The sequence below is a fragment of the Thrips palmi genome, unplaced genomic scaffold (assembly GCF_012932325.1).
Source record: "Thrips palmi isolate BJ-2018 unplaced genomic scaffold, TpBJ-2018v1 HiC_scaffold_19, whole genome shotgun sequence".
Lineage (NCBI taxonomy): Eukaryota > Metazoa > Arthropoda > Insecta > Thysanoptera > Thripidae > Thrips > Thrips palmi.
In genome coordinates, this window is record NW_023144628.1 from 7,014,015 (window position 1) to 7,035,023 (window position 21,009).

The 21,009-nt window shown below is 48.7% G+C and overlaps 3 protein-coding genes across 13 annotated transcripts; 1 reads left to right on the forward strand and 2 right to left on the reverse strand.

Moving 5' to 3' along the window:
* Nucleotides 1-73: 73 nt before the first annotated feature.
* Nucleotides 74-2,600, reverse strand: LOC117646414 (protein fuzzy homolog). 2 transcript variants are annotated; one of them, XM_034387321.1, is made up of 10 exons: nt 2,460-2,600; nt 2,143-2,299; nt 1,930-2,051; nt 1,710-1,857; nt 1,438-1,635; nt 1,160-1,357; nt 886-1,085; nt 567-796; nt 346-478; nt 74-257 (listed from the first exon to the last, which is right to left on the reverse strand). In XM_034387321.1, exons 2-10 carry the CDS (start codon nt 2,218-2,220, stop codon nt 200-202), a joined length of 1,365 nt encoding a protein of 454 aa, XP_034243212.1. In that variant the 5' UTR covers nt 2,221-2,299; nt 2,460-2,600; the 3' UTR covers nt 74-199. The 2 variants fall into 2 exon arrangements, with proteins under 2 accessions (XP_034243212.1, XP_034243213.1); XM_034387322.1 differs by lacking the exon at nt 2,460-2,600 and having other exon boundaries at nt 2,143-2,363.
* LOC117646415 lies at nt 1,515-4,246 on the forward strand. Of its 4 annotated transcripts, none has more exons than XM_034387325.1 (3): nt 1,515-1,651; nt 2,771-3,374; nt 3,455-4,246. In XM_034387325.1, the coding sequence occupies exons 2-3, from the start codon at nt 2,796-2,798 to the stop codon at nt 3,857-3,859; spliced, it is 984 nt and encodes a 327-aa protein (XP_034243216.1). In that variant the 5' UTR covers nt 1,515-1,651; nt 2,771-2,795; the 3' UTR covers nt 3,860-4,246. The 4 variants fall into 4 exon arrangements, with proteins under 4 accessions (XP_034243216.1, XP_034243217.1, XP_034243214.1 ...); XM_034387326.1 differs by lacking the exon at nt 1,515-1,651 and adding an exon at nt 2,266-2,382; XM_034387323.1 differs by lacking the exon at nt 1,515-1,651 and adding an exon at nt 2,556-2,667.
* Nucleotides 4,088-20,750, reverse strand: LOC117646410 (centrosomal protein of 164 kDa). 7 transcript variants are annotated; one of them, XR_004587783.1, is made up of 12 exons: nt 15,705-15,821; nt 12,313-12,802; nt 12,084-12,210; nt 11,635-11,999; nt 11,432-11,548; nt 11,207-11,342; nt 10,971-11,123; nt 10,807-10,886; nt 10,612-10,716; nt 8,762-10,116; nt 8,250-8,396; nt 6,925-7,051 (listed from the first exon to the last, which is right to left on the reverse strand). XR_004587783.1 is itself a non-coding variant. In XM_034387311.1 (11 exons), the coding sequence occupies exons 2-11, from the start codon at nt 19,080-19,082 to the stop codon at nt 7,018-7,020; spliced, it is 2,562 nt and encodes an 853-aa protein (XP_034243202.1). In that variant the 5' UTR covers nt 19,083-19,126; nt 20,549-20,750; the 3' UTR covers nt 4,088-7,017. The 7 variants fall into 7 exon arrangements, 6 of the variants coding, with proteins under 6 accessions (XP_034243202.1, XP_034243200.1, XP_034243205.1 ...); XM_034387311.1 differs by lacking the exons at nt 8,250-8,396; nt 12,313-12,802; nt 15,705-15,821 and adding exons at nt 18,993-19,126; nt 20,549-20,750 and having other exon boundaries at nt 4,088-7,051; XM_034387309.1 differs by lacking the exons at nt 8,250-8,396; nt 12,313-12,802; nt 15,705-15,821 and adding exons at nt 18,993-19,126; nt 20,425-20,559 and having other exon boundaries at nt 4,088-7,051.
* Nucleotides 20,751-21,009: the final 259 nt, after the last annotated feature.

Below are 21,009 nucleotides of genomic sequence, written 5' to 3' on the forward strand. Positions count from 1 at the left end.
TTGAAAAAGACTGTTCAGGGTCAAAATGGGGGGACATTTTTTACACACCCAACGGAACATGTGAGCAGTTATCTGCTTTTGATATCAAAACATGAGTTCTGCTTTAAAATATTTATTTTACAAAAATATAAAAGGAATTTAATTAAACAATCATAAAGCTATAAAATAAAGTAACAAAAATGTTAGTACTTTACAATATTCACCAGCGTAGCTGTTTGTCAGTAGTGAGAATGCTTAATGTTTGTTGAGACAGCAATCTATGCACGAAAGAGAAATTTAAAAGAAAATTAGGCAGATCCAATTGAGAAGCACTGAAATTTAATGTCTTATGTGTTAAATAATTACCTCATTGTATGTGTAGGGACGGAAGAACCATACAAAACACATAATACATTTGTGCTTCTACGGATACCGTGGCATTTGTGGTATTCAGAGCACCAATATGCCTCTAGAGCCGAGCTTTCTTTGACGCTATCAGCTGCAAATAGATCAGAACACATAAAATTTTGTTTTGACAGCTATTTTAAGGCCAAAATCACAATCATTTAACAATTTTTGATATTTACATTTTACTTTCTTCACAAAATCCAAATCACCTTGTGTCAATAGAAGTGATTCAGCAGCCTGATAATAAAATGTTCTCAATACATGAAGTCGGTGACTAGCTGAAGGTGCATTGATGGGGTTACAGCGTTCGGCCACAGTTTCAGGTTTATCATTTGCATGCCAAACAGGTTTGTCATTTGCTGTGTAGCTCAACACATATTTTCCAGTGTCTAAATTGATGAGCAAAAACCTGTCACAAGAGAAATAATAATAATTTGTAGGAGAAATATTGCTACATAAAGCACTATAGCATCTGTAATATGAAAAGTCAAGTCTCACCCTAAAACATTGACGTCAAGATGTATGGAATGAGGGAAATTTCTAGGAGCTATCTGAGTAATGGATCGTAAATGATCTGCACTCGATCCCCAACACTGAAGGGCCAAATGTTCTGCTTCGGACAATCCTGGTGTAGGTCCACACAAGCCCAAAACTGATACTCCAGGGACAAGAAGAACCCAAACTAGTCTAAATGGGATCTAAATAGCAATTACAGAGAAATTATTTAAGTAGTACATATAAGAAAAGAAAGCAAAAATTTAATTAATCTTACGGAAGGACTCTTGAAAGGAAGGAACACCGGTGTATCACTTGAGGTGCAAGGAGAAGCTACAACTGTGAGAAGCGTCAAAAGTTGACGCTCCAGAGGATGTAAATCTTCCCATGCAGGAGTAGCGATAAGTTCACGCCCTGACACCAAAAGGCACGCAAACTGGCTATTTAAGCAATCTGCATATGCATCCAAACATGTCTAAAAACAAAAAGGTATGTCCCTGAAGTATTACATGTGAAACTAATTGGAAAATTGGGTAAACTTTTTTAATAACTCACCAGCAAATCATTGCTTTCATAACAAAGTAATGTTTCTGACAAACCTATAAGATTTCCACAAAAGTAAGACTCTCCAGAATCACGTTCATTGCAAGCATTGGCATTCCTACTTTGGCTTGTATGAGATGTTACAGTGGAAATGTTAACTGAACTGCCATCAACTCCATCCATTAGCTTATCAATGAGTGGATAACACACCTGAAAAACAAAGAGGGTGAGTTAATCAAAATTACAGTTGCTTTCCACATGGAAACCTTGTGAAATTGCCATACTCTTAGTTCTCGTTTCAAACGATCTGGGTTTCGGATATTCCTGATCTCATCCACTCCAACCAATAGGAGCATCGAATTAAAAACTGCATTTAATAGCTTCCGTAAAATGACTTCACTAGAACAAGATGCTGCTGCCACCAACACAATGCTGTGAAAAGAAAAGTTTCTACGTACAGGTGGAAGCAAATGCCTTGCTTACGACATATCTAACCAATCTCACCTGTCTTCAAATTCATCCCAAACATAAGTGGTATCTTGCGTAGAAGTGGTTTGTAGAATAACATCCTGTGACTTACAAAACATATGTACGCCGTTCAGAGATGCAACAATCGAGAAAGGTAGCTAAAATATGTTAAACACAAAAATGAGCCAATAAGTAAGTTAAAACTTAATACATTTATAGATTTTATTGTAAATGAAATAATATACCAACCGATTCACCATCACCCTTTTTTCGAGTGAATAAAGGTAATCCTCCGGCAGACGTTACACAAAGGACATGAACTGTCATTTTGATTGATATGTATATTTTTACAAAGTTCGATTAATCAATAACAGCTTTACTGAGACTCATGCAATCGGTTAATTTTCTAGATAACAACAGAATAATTCAAAACTTTCAATAGCCTGACGATGTTTCACAGTTCAGGATCAGTTTTATCAACTTTATCAGGTTAGGAGGGTCAGTAGAAAATTAATTATACTGAAAACAAATCAACTACAACAAATAAAAAAATAATAAATACACACCTGGAAAACGGCGAATTCAGACGTTTTATTTTATTAGTTGATTTCTCCTAGTTTTCTTCATGTTTTCCTTAGTTCATTCATACTTGGTTGGTTTGGTTTGTAGTTTGTGCAGCAGACACCGGCCTGTTTGTTGACAGTCTTAGGCAGGTTATGGTCATCTTGCCGTTTGTTCACAATCATTTTGTTCCACTTTAGATGTCATTTTAAGTTAAGTTTTTTCACTACTGGTTTGTGACTGTTGCAAGTGTACCAGAACTTGAGCTGTCATATCAATTTGTAAATAACAACCTGTTGCTTCTTATAATTTTCAGATCATGCATATGAAGTCCTATTATTATGGCAGTGCTCAATGAATCAAGTTTTGAGAACCAGCCAGTTTACTGTGCATTCAACTGCTTCGTAGAAAAGCTAAAAGATACTGATTGGATTTCTCATTCTTCAAAAGAGGAAATTAGGAACTGCTTACAATCTGCCAAAGCCATCGAGAAGATGTTAGATACTCTGGAAACCAATGGTGCGCTTGACAATTTTATGGCTTTGGTACCAGAACTCCATGGACTTGAATGGGAGCAGCTTCGGAAGGCCAGTGACATTGTGTTGTCAATGGTGTTGACTGCCCCTGGTGTTTCTGCGCCATGTGTTCGGACATGCATCGATGAATATATTGAACTCTGCGGCTCAGATAGATTTGAAAATGCCGTATCATCAGTGTTAATCTGTTCAGAAATTTATCGTGTACTTCTTGACTATATTGCAAGTTTTGAAGGGCACCTGAAACAAACTGCTATTGAATTACAATCTTATGTTTTTATGTGTTTGTGGAGGAATGAATCGGACCTTGGAAAGTTGGAGCAAACCTTTTACAATTGGTTGAAGCAGGATACATCAGGTCAAAATATTGCTGTAGCTATGCAGGTTTGTTCTCTTCATTTTTTGAACATCTTTTACAAATAAATTTGAAATTTAATTTTTGCTGCTTTTTGTCTTAATGGCAGGTCATAATTAATGATGACAGTAGCATTGCCTCAAGCCTTGTCCTTTCAATCAACAAACTTATGCGCGAGCGGAAAGGTGCGGCAGTGGTGTTCTGGAAGGTTTTGGAAGAATTGCCCATAGTTGCAAGAAGAGTGCTGGAAAAGTCTGATGACATTTTAAAGAGTGCATTGGACTTTCTTAAAATTTCTGGCCAGTGGATGGAGGCTACTTCTACATTCTCATGGGTTTCAAGAGAAAAGGGTCCCTGCAAGTCTTTCGGGTTTAATGAAGTAGTCAGTGCTGTTAAATTCTTAAGTGAAGCTCAAGGTCAAATATCTGAAAAGACTAAGCAGTTTTTATCGAAGCAAAGAAACTCTGCAGGGTGTACACTATGGGATGATGTTGATATGAGATTGGATTCCTAGTTGTCAAGAACTTCTAGTTCTGCATGTGGTATTCAGTACTTAAAAATCTTTAGTGGGCCAATGGGATGAAAACATTACTACAAAGGTAGGTTTGAATCAAATACTAAGAACCTTAGAAAGGGATTAAAATAAAATGATATGCATATGGTTTTAATAGTGTAATTGAATGATTGGTTCTTATAACAATCCACAGAAAGGAAAAAAAAATTAATACCATTCACACATCAATAAGTTAACACTGCAGCACCAATTATATTTTTAAGTAGGAGAAAATAATTACAGTTGCATCAGAGTTGCCTATATGACTGGTACCTCTGAAAAATTATAATACATTGTCCATACAATTTGATACAAATTATGTTAATAAAGGAAACTGTTAACAGTCAATACCCTTGTTAAATTTGTAAATTGCACAATTCATGATTATCCTTCGTAGTGTTTAATGGCAAGGAATCTCTCAGTCCAGGACATCTAGTAACTTCTATCTTGACAAATTCTTTCTAACAAACTTTCAGGAGAATGAGAGATCACCCATCTGGCTACAAGGACAAACACTCTTCACAGGTAGTACAGCTTGCCTCCAAAATCTTTACAACTAGAAACTTCATTCACAGAATACTTGAGCTTCTACTGTACAATAAAGTATAAAAAGAAAATAATACAGAATTTTCTACATTACTGTACCTGTTTAATACAAACAATCTAATTAAATTACAGCTTCTTACGTACAAAAATACAAAAGAGGACAACCAAGAAACTTAGTTAACCAAATAAATATGTGGTGTGGTCATGTTACAATGTCTACAAAACAGGCAGAGGAACAGTCGATGTATCTTCATCATCGATTCCACTAAGAACCATACAAACGGGGGAGAAGGTCTTCTACATAGAAACAAATTAGGTGTACACACATGAGCACACGAAATGACAGTGTCAAAGAGTATCAGTGTCTGTTTCTGCAAAAATATTCAACAGGAAAATGAAGATGTCTCTAAATAAACAGTGATGTAACAGCAGAATTCAACTCAGACTAAATAGTAATAATAATAATTACAAGGAGTTTATTTGAAAAGTCTCTTTCTACACAATACATACAAACATAACAAAAACAATGGTCTTAAATAACATCTTAACTATATAGGACTTTGTTCAAAGCAAATACTAATAGCTGTTAATAAACAATTGACAGGTCATTGTAAAGCTGGTTCATAAAGAATTTAGCAAATAAAAATGCAAGTATTAAAAAATCAAGTCATTAATTCAAAACAAAAGATGCAATTTAAGCATGGCATGCAATAAAATGGGAATTGAAACATCCTTTCTGTAAGTGGCATACACACAAGGTAACAACCAATGGTATCACAATTCCAGTAAAGTGGGATACCAGAGTCTCCCACCAATGCACCATTTCCTCATTTGGTCTAACTAACAATACCAAAAAATCAAAATAACAAACAAAATGTTATGCAAAGAATTCAATTTAACACCTGACAGTCACACATAGGAATAGGGTTCAAGAACAATAAGTCAAACAATAATATCTTGATTGGTATGCTTCGATCCGAACAACAAAGATGAAGATATTCAAGAAAGCTTGGCTAAGCATCTAGGAAGCAGAGTTATGCTGCTGCAGCAATTTCAGCACTGTGGATTTCTAAAGATCTAACTCACTACATTATGGGGACCAATGCATCTTTCCAAGAATCCAAATATATATCCACTACAATGCTACTTACAATGGGTATGCATTCATAATATGCATCTTAGCAGTCTTTCTTAAATTGCTGAAAAGGGAAACATGCAGTGGAAATTTTGCAAAACAAAAAAGGCAGGATTCTCACCAAAATAAGGCAAGGTACACAGCCACCTCTTCAATTATTTATTATTATTAGTTTAAAAGGATTATGGCAAGAAACGCCACATTTGCCCATTTAAAACTGTGCAAGTACAGGCAAGTTGCTCACTGGAAGTTCATAAATGCAAGTGGCATTTGAACAAAACTTGGAATCAGAAACTAAAATGTCTGTGGTGGTCCATAAGTAGTATCGTACACAAATCGAAGGGAAAAACATTGATTTCTATTTTTCAGCCTAAACAAACCCGTACATAGAAACTTCATCAATATATTGCACTGAGTGAGTTCCATCAAACAGCAAGAGCAAGATAAAAAAATTCATTGAGCCTTTCAAGAGTACAAACAAAATTTTTTCGTCAAAAAAAATTTTGTAAAGCACCAACAGTCATGAAGCCAGCTCTAGTTTGTGTGAATTCAATGGCACAAATAATGTTGATATGTACAATATTGAGGCACATGGCTTCTCTCGTTTCTTAACCCCCCCCCCCCCAAAAAAAAAAAAAAAAAAAAAAAGTTAACAAGGCAAAAGAGAGAAGGCAGGCAGGAGTTAAATCAATCAATCAACCACGCAACCCCTCCCTTTGCAACATGTGGTAAAAATGAAACTCTTGACCCCTTGTTGAACCCTAGGACTGACAGATTCAGACAGAAAATGAAAATTACAGAAAGGAGGGACAATAATCGAAAAAAATGAAATTACAACACACAAATAAATTAAAAACACCACGGCAGGAAGAAAGCTAGACTTAATTTTAAGAGCTTAAGAGCTTCAAAGTTATCCCATTTTAAATGGTCTGGAGGTCTTAGTATAGGCCTGAGACAAGTCAGTCAGTATCTTTAGGACCCAATATTTAATCACAAACACTATTAAAAGTGAATAAGCCATTGCAGTACCAATTTGGTGCATGGAAACTTACCAAATCCTTATGTCATAAGTAGAAGGGAGGTGTTGCAAATTACACAAAACAACCAAAATTGAATTTAAATCATTGAATGACAGTTACCTCTCTTAATATCATGAAATACAGAATATATAAACGATTATTTAATAGGATACTGAAACAAATAGACAGTGCCCCAATATATTTGGGAAAGTACATGGTCAAATGAATTCATGCCTAGGTGGACGTAATCCATCAAATCAATTTAGTTAACCATTTTATGAGAAATAAAGTCTTTAGGACAGATCCATGGCAAATTTTTATCTCACCATGGTAGAATGGACATCAGAGATCCTTAAATAGAGCAGACTTGGCATTTTTTAGTTTATCCAATCTTCTTTGAAGATGTGAATTGGCTGTCTCTAGTTCCTCTGCATGTGCCAACGACTCCCGGAGCTGCAAAACATAAAACACAAGGCTTGTAGTGTCATGTAAAATGAAGCCAAAAAATCGTTGTTCAGTTCTGTGACTGTCTAACATCCTATCAAGGAACGGGAAAACATAAGAAGTACCAGTTACATTGTGACACACATGGTAGATTGGTTATGTCACATGAACTGTGTACTTCAAACTGTGAATTTCAGACACTTGGCCATCAAGTCAGCCTTGTTTGGTATATTGCGACCTGACTGAGGAACAGCGGAGCCAGATTTACACTGATACCTTAAATGGCCGAAAAGGAGGACAAATGCTCACATCAAGTCTGGCACACTGTCACACTATGGAAAAAACGACAAAAATGTACGTATTTACATCTTAAAACTGAACAAACTAAGAAAACAATTGTTAAATCCACAGCAATCAATTAATAAACACACTGAAACAGAAACAATTAAGGCAGGTATCACAGCAGTGAAGCAAAACGGAGTAAGTTATGCAAAAAGTTAATAAAAAAAAACATTGGTTGAATGAAATACAGTCAAATGCAACAAGCTACATGACTTCGATATCTTAGATGAAACGACAATCAGAATATCCTGACTTAGAAAAGGTTACAAAAGCACAACTTGGGATGCATCTTAAAGAGGAATAAAAATCAGTCAATATTATTTCAAATCATCACACACACACATGAGAGATTGGGGGACAAAAGAGGGATAGTCTTCGACAAAAAGAAAACGCACCATTCAGAGATAGAAGGAAAAACAAACGAACGGATTCCCACTTCAATAATTCAGCAGCACCTGTGAGTTAAGTGATGATGCACACAATACGTATATTATAGCAATAGCATAGGAATTGTGGTGAGAGTACAAATTAAATTCATGCTAGCATTTGGTTGACCAAGGCTATGGCATGTATGCGGAAGAGTTGAAAGATCTTTCATTTGTACGTAGGGCTATGCAATTCAGAAAGAAATACCCATCAACCAATACGCAGAGAATGATTACACTTTATAGAAATTCAAATAGGAAGTAATAAAAAAATAGTGCAAAAAAAATTAGTAAAAGTAAAAAAAAGGAAAAAAGTAATAATTTTTAAAAATTAATGAAAATGAGTGTATGCACTACTTTTGAATCATTGAATGAGATGATTAAAGGCGGGTTTAACTGGATGAACACAGACAAAATGGAAAGACAGAAAACAAACGAACTGGTAAGTTGAGATGAAATGATGGTTGATAGTACTGGTGATGGATGCATAGGTGTTATCTGATGATCTGCTTGAGCCTCTCGCATTGCTGAGTCAGCGCCAGCTTAGCTGCTTCAGCAAGAGTCAATCGCTCCGATATCTCTTTCACCTACAGGAGCAATACATAATACCACTGAAGTAAAAAAGGAAATGAGCAGCATGAAACAGGAACGAAAAATAGATAAGGAAAAGGAAACACTTCATACAAAATGATGCAGAGCAGGTTCGTTCGTTCATATGTTCATGCTAAGTGCAGGTCAGAGTGATGATGATAACATACTAGCCAACGAACCTGCCGAAACTCGAGGAGTTGACAGAGATAAGGTCCAAAATATACAAATTCCTGGGGAAAGGGAACATGATGTAGTTGACTCAACTTTCACTCCAAGGAGGGGGCAGCAAACCAGGCACGTGCAGAAAAAAACAAAATGGGCAAAACGACAGACAAGACAAATTAGGGTGGGGAATAGAGACCCTCGTCCTCGCCTGCGCCGATCCCGGTCCTTCTCCCTGTCTCTGTCTCGATCCCGCGACCTGCGACTGCCGGGACGATCTAAAGTGGCCGAGGTGACATTTGGCGCTGGGGAATCATCCGCGTTCGCGTTCGCATCCGCATCCGACTTGTGGCATTGTTGATTCTGTTTCTTGGGCTTGGGAATCATTGAGTGCTTGGGGAACCTTTGGGAAGAACCATTCTTGGCTGCTGGGCTTTTCAGGTTCAGGGCCCCTTCAACCTCTTGGGGCGATTCTGGTATTGCAAACAAGTGCTTAGCAGCGGATTTCTCTTTGTCAAGGCTCGGGAAAGGGGATTTTGTGTCCATGTCTACAGCCTCCAAGCCGTCATTGTCAAGAGACACTTCAAAAGACCGTTTTGATTCTTGACTCACAAAGTGAACTTCTGGTTCTTTTCCCCCTAATAGATCTTGAGGATCGAAGTTATGAATATTGTAACTCCAGTAGTATTCTGAGGGATGAACTTTGCCTTCATCTAGAATACCAGTTGGATCCTCGATAGCAGCTTGCTGTTCATACAATAAATCAGCAGGTGCCTCTGCCCAAATAGTAACTCCTACGAGATAATCCAATTCATCATTGTAAAAGCCATTAGCGACATTACTGTTCTCGTCAGCTCCATCTTCATCCCAAATTGTAACACCTTCAAGGTAATCAAACATATCCGATTCAACATCATTTTCATTCCTTGCTCCTTCAGATTGACAATGATTGGGACACTGATCAGCACCAGGGAGATCACTGGATCCTAAAATGGACCATGAATTTGGATCAGAAAATTCATCGCGGTCTGACTTTTGATTCTGAAAGTCAGATGCTTCGTCATCTTCCTCCTGTAATTTAGCCCAGAAGTCTTCTGCTTCATCTTCAACAGCAACACAAACTGTACAGTTTTCCTTCACAAAATTTTTGTCAACAGCATTTGAGTCAACAGCATAATTAGCCTCGTCACCCAGAAGGAAGGCTATGGCGGAAATTGCTTCAAAAGATTCATCATCACTATCATCCTCACATATCTTTGTGAACTGGGAATTGTTAACGCTGCTCTTTGGATAAGATTTTGGATCACAAACATCAGCCCCATTTGATTCATTTGAAGATGGGTTTTGACAAGTTTCATCTGAAGTCCCATCAAATATTACCGCCCAGAAATCTTGCTCATCACCACCTTCATTGCTGCTATCCTCGATCCTTTCAGACAGCTCATCTGCTTCTTTGACCTCCTCTAAATGACCTGATTCTTTTAATGACCCAGTTTCCTCAAATGCTATATCAGACACAGCCAGAGTACTCTCATCTCCAAGCCCATTAATAACCTGCAATTGCAACTTCATTAAGTTAGATATTTTCTTATAATTCCTAAATATGAGAAAGGCATTCTTGAAGAGAAATAAAGCTTTAATAAATAGCTGACATTGACATGAGATGGAAAGTGTCAAGTGCAAGATAATAGTGATGACAAGCTAGGACGGAATTTTGTAAGAAAAGTAGCAACAATAAAACCGCATGCTTCATCAAATAGATGGTACTAAACAAAGCCATAAGCCACATCCTTAACTCAAAGAATGAAAAATCAGCCATCATCAAACAAAGTCACTGAAAGATATGAAAGTACTGTAAGAGATACCTTGTTTATGCCTTCTCACACACACTAACAGCCCTAACACTAAAAATGTGGAATAAAAAGGAAAAACATAGCATCCATCCTGCTACACGTCCACTCACACACAAGAAACAGTATGGAAAATACCAGCTCAGTAGACCTGAATAGTTAATGCCACATTGAAATTGAAGGTTGAAAAAGAACTTACCTCTCGTTGCAGTTTCCTCTTTTCTACCTTTAATTCATCCTCTACTTTTTCTGCTGTTTCAGCAGCAGATTTGTAACGGATAACTTGACTCTCCAATCTTGCAACCTGCAAAAGCCATAAGATCAGATATTACATTAAATAAACAGTTACTTAATTGGGTGAGTTCTATGTGTATTTAAATAAATCATAACTTACATTGGCCTGCAATGTTGAAACATCTTGCTCAGCCTTCTGAAGTTTGAATTTATAATCCCCTAACAATTTTTGAGATTCCCCTGAAAAATTTGGCAACATAATTAAATTTGTGACAGGTAAGTAATGTTCCACACAACTGAACAAGTGAGTCAAGAAGAACATACTTTGAAGGTCTTCCATATCTGAGTCTTGTGGACCATTAAGAGTTCGAGGTCCATTTCGATGTCTACTGCGCTCGTCTTCGAGCTCCAACTTAAAATGCCGGATTTGATCCAAAAGTTCATTACGTTCCTCTGCCAACTTTCGCAGTCGAACATCTAGACACATAGAATTTTGTTAGTAAAAGAAAATGTCAATATTTACAAATTGTTAGGTATGAGTTATCTTGCAGTTTACAGACCTAGAGACCCTTCACCCGCTTTCTGCAGCATCTCTGCTGATTCAACAGAGACAAGAGCTTTCCTAGGTGTCCGCTTCTCACCATCTTCACAGCCATCTAGCTCCCCTTCATCACCAACAATAACCAAACCTTGTTCCTGCAAAACCAGAAAGAAAGATAAGTTCATCAAGTTCATTGAAAAAAAAATGGCAACCACTCCCCAAGGTATTTAATGTAAGGGCTTACCTGAATAAGTCTATCACGCTCTTCCAAAGCAGCTTGGCACATCACCAGATCATCCTTCAAGCGCTGCGTGAGGCGTTTGAGTTGGTCGACCTCGCGACATTTCTCCTTGTTTTCACGCTGCAAACAAGACACATGACATGAGCCCGGAGTCCGTCCGCTCTTCCCGGTACAGTAGTGTAGTAGTACAGTGCGCCGACACGTACCTGCAGCTGGGCGTACGCCACCTCCAGGTCCTCCAGCTTGTCCTTGAGCAGCTCCACCTGGTACGTGTAGCTCGCCTTCTCATTGTCCAGCTGCGCGTTCTGGATCATGGCCTTCCGGAACTTGTCCTCCACCTCCTTGAGCTCGTGCCGCAGGTCGCGCGTCGACCTGCCGTCCCGCGGCGTCTCGCCGTTGGGGCCGGGGCTGGGGCCGCCGCCGTCCTCCAGGGAGTCCTCCGAGGACCGCCGGCTCCATTGGTGGTTGTTGGCGCCGCCACTGCCGCCACTGCTGCCGCCGCCGCTGTTGTTGACGACGGGCGTCCGCGACTGGCTCACGGAGCGCGCTGGCGGCGTCCGGAGAGCAGTTTCTGGGGAGCATCGGTACAGTCAGACGGTCTCCTCAAGGATGAACTTGACGTCGGGGAGGTGCGGGGCAGGGGGAGGCTACTCACCGGGATGCATGTCGTACAGGCGGTCGGCATTCTCCTCGGACTCCTTCTGCTGCCGCTCCAGCTCCCGCATTCGAATCTCCCGCGCCTCCGCTCTGGCCTGCCTGCGGGCCGCGAGACGCGCCTCAGCCTGCAACACAAACACCAGGCCGTCAGCACCGAGCGAAGGCCGTCCCTTGTGGCGCGTGCCGCCCTAGGGGCGCTTAACGCGGCCCGGCAGGGCGTGCCGTACTTCGTCCGTGCTCTTGTCCAGGAAGTCCACGATGAGGCTCTCCTCGTCCTCGTCGGTCAGCCACGCCCCCACAGAGCTGCTGCTGCGGCCGCGGGCCAGCGGCGGCGGTGCGAACTCAGCGTCCTCGAACGCGTCGTCGGTGTCCTCGTCGTCGTCCTTGCCTCCACCCTCGCTCGCGGCGTCATCGTCCCCCTCGGCAGGGTCGTCCTCTTCGACATGGCCCTCCTTCGCGTCCCGCGACTTGGCGGCGGGCGCTTCGTCGCCAACAGAGTCCTTGGGGTCCTCGTCGCACTCCAGAGCGTCGGCGGGCGCTTCGTCGCCAACAGAGTTCTTGGGGTCCTCGTCGCACTCCAGAGCGTCGGCGGGCGCTTCGTCGCCAACAGAGTCCTTGGGGTCCTCGTCGCACTCCAGAGCGTCGGCGGGCGTCGCGACGGCCTGCTCCTTGTCCTTCTCCGCGACGCCGTTCACCTGGCCGGCGAGCATCGCGCACCTGGCGCACACGACACGGCACGTCACACCGCGGGACTGGGAAGGGGAGGACGGGGGGCGGGGCGCCCGGCGGGTAGGCCGCGCCGCGCCACCCCTGCCCGTCGGGACTGCCCACGCTGCAGGCTGACAGCCTGTCAGCCCGGTAATCCGCCCGGGCGATTCCGAAAGGCTCGTTTTGGTGGTTTTTCTCACGCACCCCTACGGGGTGCCCCACGAGTGCGATAGAGACAGAGCGACCAAACGATGATTTGGAATCGCTCCGTAGATACGCCAGATACGGCCATCAGGCGAACAATTAGCGCGCTTTTGGGACAGGGAGGTGGTGGAGCAGCCCCCCCCCCCCTTTTCCGACCTGCATCGCCACCAGCAAACAGAAACTCGAAGCCCACTCGACATATGCGACCCGCCAATATTTCGCGAGCCACTCGGGACGGCGGGACTTCCCCCGGAGCGTCCCAGAAACGATCCGCCGCGATCATTCGCGGCTTCGCAGCCACCGCTAAAAATAAAAACACAACGAGACTGCTAACTCAAACGAAAGCGACGCGCGGGACGGGAGCGTTGAACTGGTTGAACCAGCATGCTGCAGTCAGCCGGCCGAAAGCAAGCAAGCGCAGCGAGCGCAGCCATGGCGCGGCCGATGCATCCAAGAAGCGGGCGGGGCGCGAAGTGGCTGCAAGCCCATCGCCGCTCCGTCTCTCTGGCACTCACGCGGTGTTCCACAGGGGTGCGAGAGAGACAGCGACGGAAGCAGAGCTGGGGAATCATCCTGCCTGGCAGGGCGGGGCGGGGCGAGCCTGGCGAGCCCAGTCGCACGAGTCAGCGGCATTCCCTCGGCGAGCGAACACCTGGGGGACGCAGTGGGGACAGTGTAAACACCGCCAGGCCCGACCGGCCCTGCCTCGCCTCGAGTCCTCGACCTCGTCTCGTAGTGCTCGCAGCGAAGGCAGCCCAAGGCAGCCCAAGGCGCGGCGATAGCGGACGACAGGAATGCCAGGACCCGCGCAATCACCGGCAAGACGCCCCGTCTCTCTCCCACTCACAGTGTCTCTCTCGCACTCACGCCTTGACAAGTGCCGGACGCTGATTAGCGAGCCGCGACGTTTCTAATACCGTCGAAGGGCAAGGGTCCACTGGGTCCCATGCTGCTGCGCCGCGCGTCCAACACTCGAGTCAAACCAAGCACCGGACAACAGAACGAGGCAGTGACGTCACCAGGCAGAGCGCGCGCGCCACACAAACCCACATTTCGGATCGCGCCATGTATTTTCGGAAACCTAAACACACAATGAAGTGACTCACCGCCCCCGCCCCCCATTTCCGGAATTCTGTCACCTGGGGCACTGATAGTGGCGGAGGCAAACATTGCACAACCAGAGCCCTGTGCTGCCCTCCCTACAGGACCAAGGACCGCGCACACACTCTGAGTTCCCACCAGGTGCCCACGGCCCCACGGGGGGCACCAGGCCGCTGGAGGCCATGCCAGGCCATGCCAGGCCGCGACAGGCCGCGACAGGCCACTGAGGCCTCCCAACAAGTTCCCACCGACGGTTGGGCCTAACATTCACTTTGCCCTGGGAAGCGGGCAGGAGGTCGCGGACTACCGAGGACAGCCCGGGGACCGGCTGGGCGGTGGCAGACGACACGGCGGCAGACGACGCGGCAGCAGACGACGCCGACACACGCGATGTCGTGCAGAAACAGCTGGGCGCGCTGCGTCTGGTCGGCACACTGGTGGCCAAGAACAGGCCTGACGGTCAGGGCCGCCCGCGACGTACCGCGACGCGGGGCCCAAGGTCGCCCCGGGATCGATTCCTGCAGGACCCCTGTACCGCTCTCGGGATGGGCTGGATGGGCACGCTGCGGGGGTGGGGGCGGCAGGGGCGGGTTGGGATGGGAGAGCCGAGCCCCCCGTGAGGCCCCACAGGGCCCCACCACCTCAGCATCCCGACGCATTCGGGTCACTGCGGACTCTCACGCTCAGCTGACTGCGAGCGGGGCACCCCCGGCACCCCTCAAAATATCCAGAGTCCAACGCGGCGCGCTGATGCGCTCCACTTGAGAGAAGCATTCCCGCCATTGCCATTCCAGGGGCAGCCCCATCGTCACGCGACACTTCGGGACCTTCAGGAGCGCTAATGCCGGCTAATCCCGACCCCGACAACAGGAGCGCCGCCCGCCGCCGCGTCACTCGATACGAGCTCAACTCCAGACGCGGTGGCGGCGGAGCCACCGAGAGTGTCTCTCTCGCACTCATGGGGCGTGCCGTAGAGGTCGCGTTGGCGCCGAACGCGGGGCGCGGTAATCGGTCACTGCGGGGCGCCGCGGGGTATCAATGACCAGCAGAGCCGCGTCGCCGCGCGGCGTGGAGCAGTGGAGCAGCCCTGGGCGGTGCCGCCTGCCTGCACCGCGAACGACGAGGGGACCGAAATCTTCCTCCAGGACCGCCGACGGCCTCCGGCGTAAACACACTGAAGCACTGCACCACTCTACCACACGGCACTCGCTTCAACGAGCCGCAAAGCAGCTCGGCAGGGAGATCGCAGCACAGGTTGAAAAGAGGGAGGGGAACGGACATGGACGAGGATGCACCCAGCGCGGCAACGCACAGTGGGCCTGAAGACCGGTGGAGGCGGCAAAAATTCTAGACGCGTTCTGAGCTCCAGAGTCGATAAATGGGACTCGAACCGACCGTGTGACCCCACCAATGGGTTGCTCTTCGAACGAGAAATCCATTGGTGGGGTCAAACGCTCAGTTCCAGTCCTGTTTAGCGACTCAGGAGCTCAAAACAGAATTTTAGCCGCCTCCACTGGTCTTCTGGCCCACTGTGCAACGCGCCACAGCTCAAAGCGCTTCGCTTCGCCGGCACTTGCTTGCGGCACTCGCACTTCACCCCACTTACGCGTCGTGCGCGCTTTCCACACTCATCCCACTCGCGACACTTGCATCACGGACGACACGGGCGACTCGGCGCGACTCGGCGCGACGCCTACGTGCTGCGCGTGACTCCGCGGGGCTGGCGGCGACGGCACTGGCCGCACCAGGACGCCGTCGGAGCCGTCCAGCCCGGGGCCGCGGACCGCGAAAAAGCGAGCGGGCGCGGTCGGCACAGCGGGCAGCGCGTTGTCGGCGCGTGGTGCTCGACGCAAAGGCGCCGACCCGCCGACGCCTCAAAGGCACCACGTTCGCGGAATAAGTGCCTGGCTCAGCGGGCCGCGGGGCGCGGAGCGGGGCGTGGCGAGGCGGCGGAGCGCAACGCGCGCACTTGCGATGTCGTCGACTCACTGGCTCCACACTTCCACGCCGGCCGGGCTGGCTGGCGGCTCCAAGCGGGCCGCCCCACCCCACCGCGCCCACCGCGCCGCGGGTCCGCGAGGCAGGTAGACACAGGCCCAGCCGGGCTCGACCAGGGGGGCGAACGGGGACTTCCCTTGCACTGCCGCGCCGCCCCCGGAGAGGATCCGGGCGCAGGGCGGGCGGTTCGCTCCGGGGTCTCCGTCAAACTCAAGGTCCCCGCCCCGCGAGGCTACGCGAGGCGCTCCGCCAAATCTCGCGACAGCTGCACCGAGTGGCGACCAGTGGCGACGCAGCGAGGCTCGTTAGCACGTCGCTTGCGCCGTCACGGCCGCATCGGCGCGCTCCGCGTCACGAGGCCCATCAAACGCGAGGAGGCCGTCAGAGGAAGCCTTCAGAGAGGACGCCGTCAGAGGGGAAGCCTTCAGAGAGGACGCCGTCAGAGGGGAAGCCTTCAGAGAGGACGCCGTCAGAGGGGAAGCCTTCAGAGAGGACGCCGTCAGAGGGGAAGCCTTCAGAGGAAGCCTTCCGAGAGGACGCCGTCAGAGAGGACGCCGTCAGAGAGGAAACCGTCAGAGGAACCCGTTAGAGGAAGCTGTCAGAGGCCGCCGTCAATCAAGCACTGTAATCCGCAGACAGAGTTGAAGCTGGCGGCCGGCGCTGTGCGCGCTGTGCGCGCTGTGCGCGCTGTGCGCCTGACACGTTCCCTCCTCCAGCTACTGTGGGGCACTGTGGGAACGCCCCGCCGAACCCGCCGATGACATCACGTCCCCACAATGAAAGCTTCGACGGCGCTGCAGCCAGCAGCAGCAGCGCGGCCGGCAGTTTATAGGGCTTAATCAGGCAGACGGCCAGACGCATCTGCTTGGCGGGGAAGGCCGCAAGCTGGGAGCAAATCCCGCGCAGGGACCGCGACGCAGCGGGTTGCCGCCACTTGCGCGCTTCTCCTCTCTCTCTCTTTCTCGCTATCACCGCCAGAGCGAGACGGTATTCCTAACAGTGGCGCGCTTGGTAGGCTGGGTAGGCTTGGTAGGCCCGGTGGGGCGGCGATAAGCACAAGCAGGCCGCGAGCGCCGCGAGCACGCGCTGCACGCCGCACGAGTGGCGACGGCTAGGTAGGCCTGCCCTGCCTGCCTGCCTGCCCCGGTCGGCCCGCTCGCTCCGCTCCGCCGGCAGCGCCAGCGCACCGCCGCGGGCATCAAGCCTGCGAGCTTCAAGCCACCCGCACAAAACAGCGGTGCAGTGCGGCGCGCAGCTCGGCGGGGAACGGTGAGTGTTGCCGGTATAGCGCCGCGTGGCGCGCGAGTTGCAAAACAGGGAGAGGCTCGCGAGCAGAGAGGGCTGGGCCGGGGCTCGCCGACCGGGGGAGGCAAGGGAAGGGCCACTTGTGGGGGTTGCCACCGCCGCCGCCGGCCGGGGTGGGCGCCGAGCGGGCCGCGCCAGCGACAGTCGCAGAGGGGAAGTCCGAAAGGCACGACTGAAAAAAGGAGCCCCCCTCGTTAGCTTTCCGCCGGCTCCCCCTACTGCACGGCGACACGGCGTCCTCGGGCTGACGATCTGCCAGAAAATGCCGAGCGGGGCGCGCGCCTGCCATTGGCCTGCCTTTGGCCTGCCTTTGGCTTGCCCCGCGCGGAGTGCAGAGAGTGCAGGGGCATCGCCTTTGCCAGCCCCTCACTTCCCCTTCCCCGCCCCCGTAGGGCCCCGTGGGGCCCTGCGTAGCGCTGCGTGGCCTATCCCGATTCCGGACAGTGCTTTCGTCGCTCAGTCTCTCTCGCACCCCTACGGCACACCCAGCGAGAGCGAGAGAGACAGGGCGACGAAAGCACCGCTGGGAATCTGTCTGCAGGGCTGCAGGGCCGCAGGGCTCGGACGACGCCGAGTTAATTGTGGTGCCGCGACCGCCGCGACGCCTTGACGACGCCCGCCCTGCAGCCCTGGCCGCAGCCATGCCGGCCGGCCGGCACCACGCACGCACAGACACACACACACACACACACGTTTCGGCAGGCAGGGCAGGACCGTCAGGACGTGGGGGGCCGCTCACTCGCAATCACAACGCAGCACGCCACCGCCTCACTCACCGTGCCCGGCACGCAGTACAGGTGCACCAGCCAGAAGACGAGCAGCAGCGCCATGGCGACGGGACCGACGGGACAGGGAGAGGCGGCTGCGGCTGCTTGGCCTGCGACCCGCGCCTCTCATCAGGCACAACTACGAGATGCACATGCACTGCACTCCAGACGAGCCGGCGTCGCGACGCCCTCCCTCCCGCCGCCCCGCCGCCCCAGCGTCGCCACGTGCCTACACTGCCTCCACGCCCGCGACACGGCTATGTATAGCACGCGACTCACAGTCACAGTCACACACACACACACACGCACACGGGCGGACGAAGGGCGCTGCATCATGAGCACGCAGATGACAATCGGACGCGGGTCTTGCAAACGTGCAAAAATCTTTTCAAACGGATAGGGGGTGGTACTGGCTTGGTGGGGATGGGTCTCGACAATTGTCCACTGACGACATGAAATTATGATCCCGCTTGGGGTCTTGACACAGACTTGAGACAGACGTTCCAAATGGGAACATGTGTCTGCTTTCTCTTCTGCTTCAGTAGTAGATGTCAAGTAGGTGCCTGTGAAGTTGGTTTCAATTTTCTTCAGGTGCTCTGAGAGCTCTTCGGCATTTGAGGAAGATGCTAAGATACGCACACACTCACACAATGACAGACTTTGTATGAAGTCAGTAAAATAGATATACAAAATAGAAAACAGAACCAAGTGCATTAAATTTATGAACATTTCCTTGATTTAACTTAAGTCTTTCACAGGAGCACATTCATTGAATGAGATGTTTGCGGTTGCTTTGAGTCAATCTTCACTTTAAATAAGCTTACCTCTTTAGCAATCTGGTCAAGGGCCTGGTCTTCTGCTGAATGCTTGGTTGTTCCTCGCCTCCGACCACCAGCTGAATTCGAGTTCTCCATAGCTGGTCGCGCTGATCTCAGGCGCGCCCAGACATTTCAGCACACTGAAACAGAATAAGTTTGAAACAATTGAAATATTTAAAACATATTGAAATACAACTTGAGAAACCAAATACTAATTTGTTAACAAATTAATCGTATCCAAGAAGGTAGGACAATGAGAGTAAGTTTCTTAAATATCCATGAATGGGAATCAAAGTGAGACCATGAGACAAAAATTATGACAACAAGAAAAACAGGAAAGCACTTAACCTCCATAAGCCAAGGATTAATTTATATACATTTACTTTAGCCATAATTTTTGCCAAACAGCAAAGAAAAACATTCACTCATGTCCAAGTTTGGAAACAAAAAAAAATTCCTTGCTATGTAAAGCCATAGATAAATGGCGAGGATTAGAAAAACCAGCTGTGCCTTATCACTTTAAATAAACAAAATTTACAATGAAATTGTACCTCTAGTTCTCAGATTAGTACAGTAAAATTGAACATGGATCGAAAAATACATCAATTTATAGCAACTTTTCCAGCAGCACACCCTACCTAAGCATAATCCTTCAGCTATGCCCAAGAATGGAATGTTACATTTGACAGGTGTGAATTAGGTTATGTCCATGGAGCCCAAATGGCAGAGACCCCTAACACAACAAGCCTCTGGACAAGTGGTTCAGAAACTTCTGTAACGAACAACCGAGTCCATTTAGAACCGCGTCGTCCACAAAGAGGGCGGGTCCGAGTAGGGCGAGGCGAACACACTAGCGAAATGTTTCTGGTCCAGACTCCAGATGCAGATGTCCTGGAGGGGGCACTGGACTAGACAGGCTCCAGCAGGGACAGCAGGGCAGGGCGGCAAGTCATCCTCGTCTACCTGGGGCTGCCCGGGGCGTCATCGCCCACTCGCGTGCTCCGGGGGGCCTGGGGCACCTCGCCGATCACGAGAAATCAGCCTAGGCAGCGCCGATCGGGTGCCCTTGTCGAAAAAAGGCAGGCGATCTCCTCCAGGGACCCTCGGCAGCTGACCCAGGCGGGCGGCCTAACCCTTTCGGCCGGGCACACGGCAAAAGGACGTCCCGGTCCGAGCGTCGCGCCGCGGCAAGCCGCGGCTGTCCGCCAAGCTCGGCGCTTCGCACGGGAATTAATCTAATCTGCGTCTGTTGGGCTGGCGACCTTCGCCGAGAGGCCTAGGGTAGGCTTATCCCGGGGCCCGAGCAGAGCGGTGACCACGGGTGAAAACAAGCCCGAATTTAACACCAAGGGGGGCACATTCGGACGGAGCTCGATGAACCTTGTCACAACCTGGCTACTTTTATCGCTAACGCACAACTTAAAATAGGAATACACACTGTAAACACACGTGCGCAGCTTATTTTGCACTTTTCCTTCACATGTGAGCCATTTTTTCCTGCGACTGACCACCAGCGCCCACTTGCGGACCGCGGCCGTTTTCTAAACTAGGGGCATTCTAACCTCCACGCGGTGACTGGCCGACTGGTGACCCTTCGCTCATGTCTTTCGTAAACCATGGGGGCAGTCACCACAGAATGAGGACTGCTTCAGGACAGGCTTCACTCTCCACAAGTTTGTTGTTGCATCGTTTCATACGCGTCAGTTTCTCTTTTGACGCGGACAGCAGCCCGTGCCGGTAGGCGAACTGCGTCCGAAACAGCCGCGGTCCGAGAGTGTGCGCGCGCCTCGCGCCGTCCTGGCCCTGGCCCTGGCGTGACAAGGACAGAGACGGCGACACTCTGCTTTTCGGATGCGACCGATGAACCGGACGCGCGACGCGCCAAGTTCGATCTCTGCGCTCCTCTGTCGAAATTTTTCAGTCGCGCGTGCTGCACGTTGCACGCACGGCGCACCTGCGGGCGTTCTTATCGGGCCAAGCCCGCACATACCATGCGCATACTAGCGGGTGTGATAAAGGACAT

What these genes read in the sequence shown, in the direction of transcription:
- LOC117646414 (XM_034387321.1), bottom strand. Translation starts at nt 2,220, where the DNA reads ATGACAGTTCATGTCCTTTGTGTAACGTCTGCCGGAGGATTACCTTTA. An exon ending in TGGGATGAATTTGAAGACAG is followed by an intron (nt 1,858 to 1,929) that starts GTGAGATTGGTT and finishes TTCTTTTCACAG; the next exon opens with CATTGTGTTGGTGGCAGCAG. An exon ending in ATGAAAGCAATGATTTGCTG is followed by an intron (nt 1,358 to 1,437) that starts GTGAGTTATTAA and finishes TTTTGTTTTTAG; the next exon opens with ACATGTTTGGATGCATATGC.
- LOC117646415 (XM_034387325.1), top strand. Translation starts at nt 2,796, where the DNA reads ATGGCAGTGCTCAATGAATCAAGTTTTGAGAACCAGCCAGTTTACTGT. An exon ending in ATATTGCTGTAGCTATGCAG is followed by an intron (nt 3,375 to 3,454) that starts GTTTGTTCTCTT and finishes TCTTAATGGCAG; the next exon opens with GTCATAATTAATGATGACAG.
- LOC117646410 (XM_034387308.1), bottom strand. Translation starts at nt 15,730, where the DNA reads ATGAGTGTGGAAAGCGCGCACGACGC. An exon ending in TGGCGTACGCCCAGCTGCAG is followed by an intron (nt 11,549 to 11,634) that starts GTACGTGTCGGC and finishes TCTTGTTTGCAG; the next exon opens with CGTGAAAACAAGGAGAAATG. An exon ending in CGGCGCAGGCGAGGACGAGG is followed by an intron (nt 7,052 to 8,761) that starts GTCTCTATTCCC and finishes TATGTTTTGCAG; the next exon opens with CTCCGGGAGTCGTTGGCACA.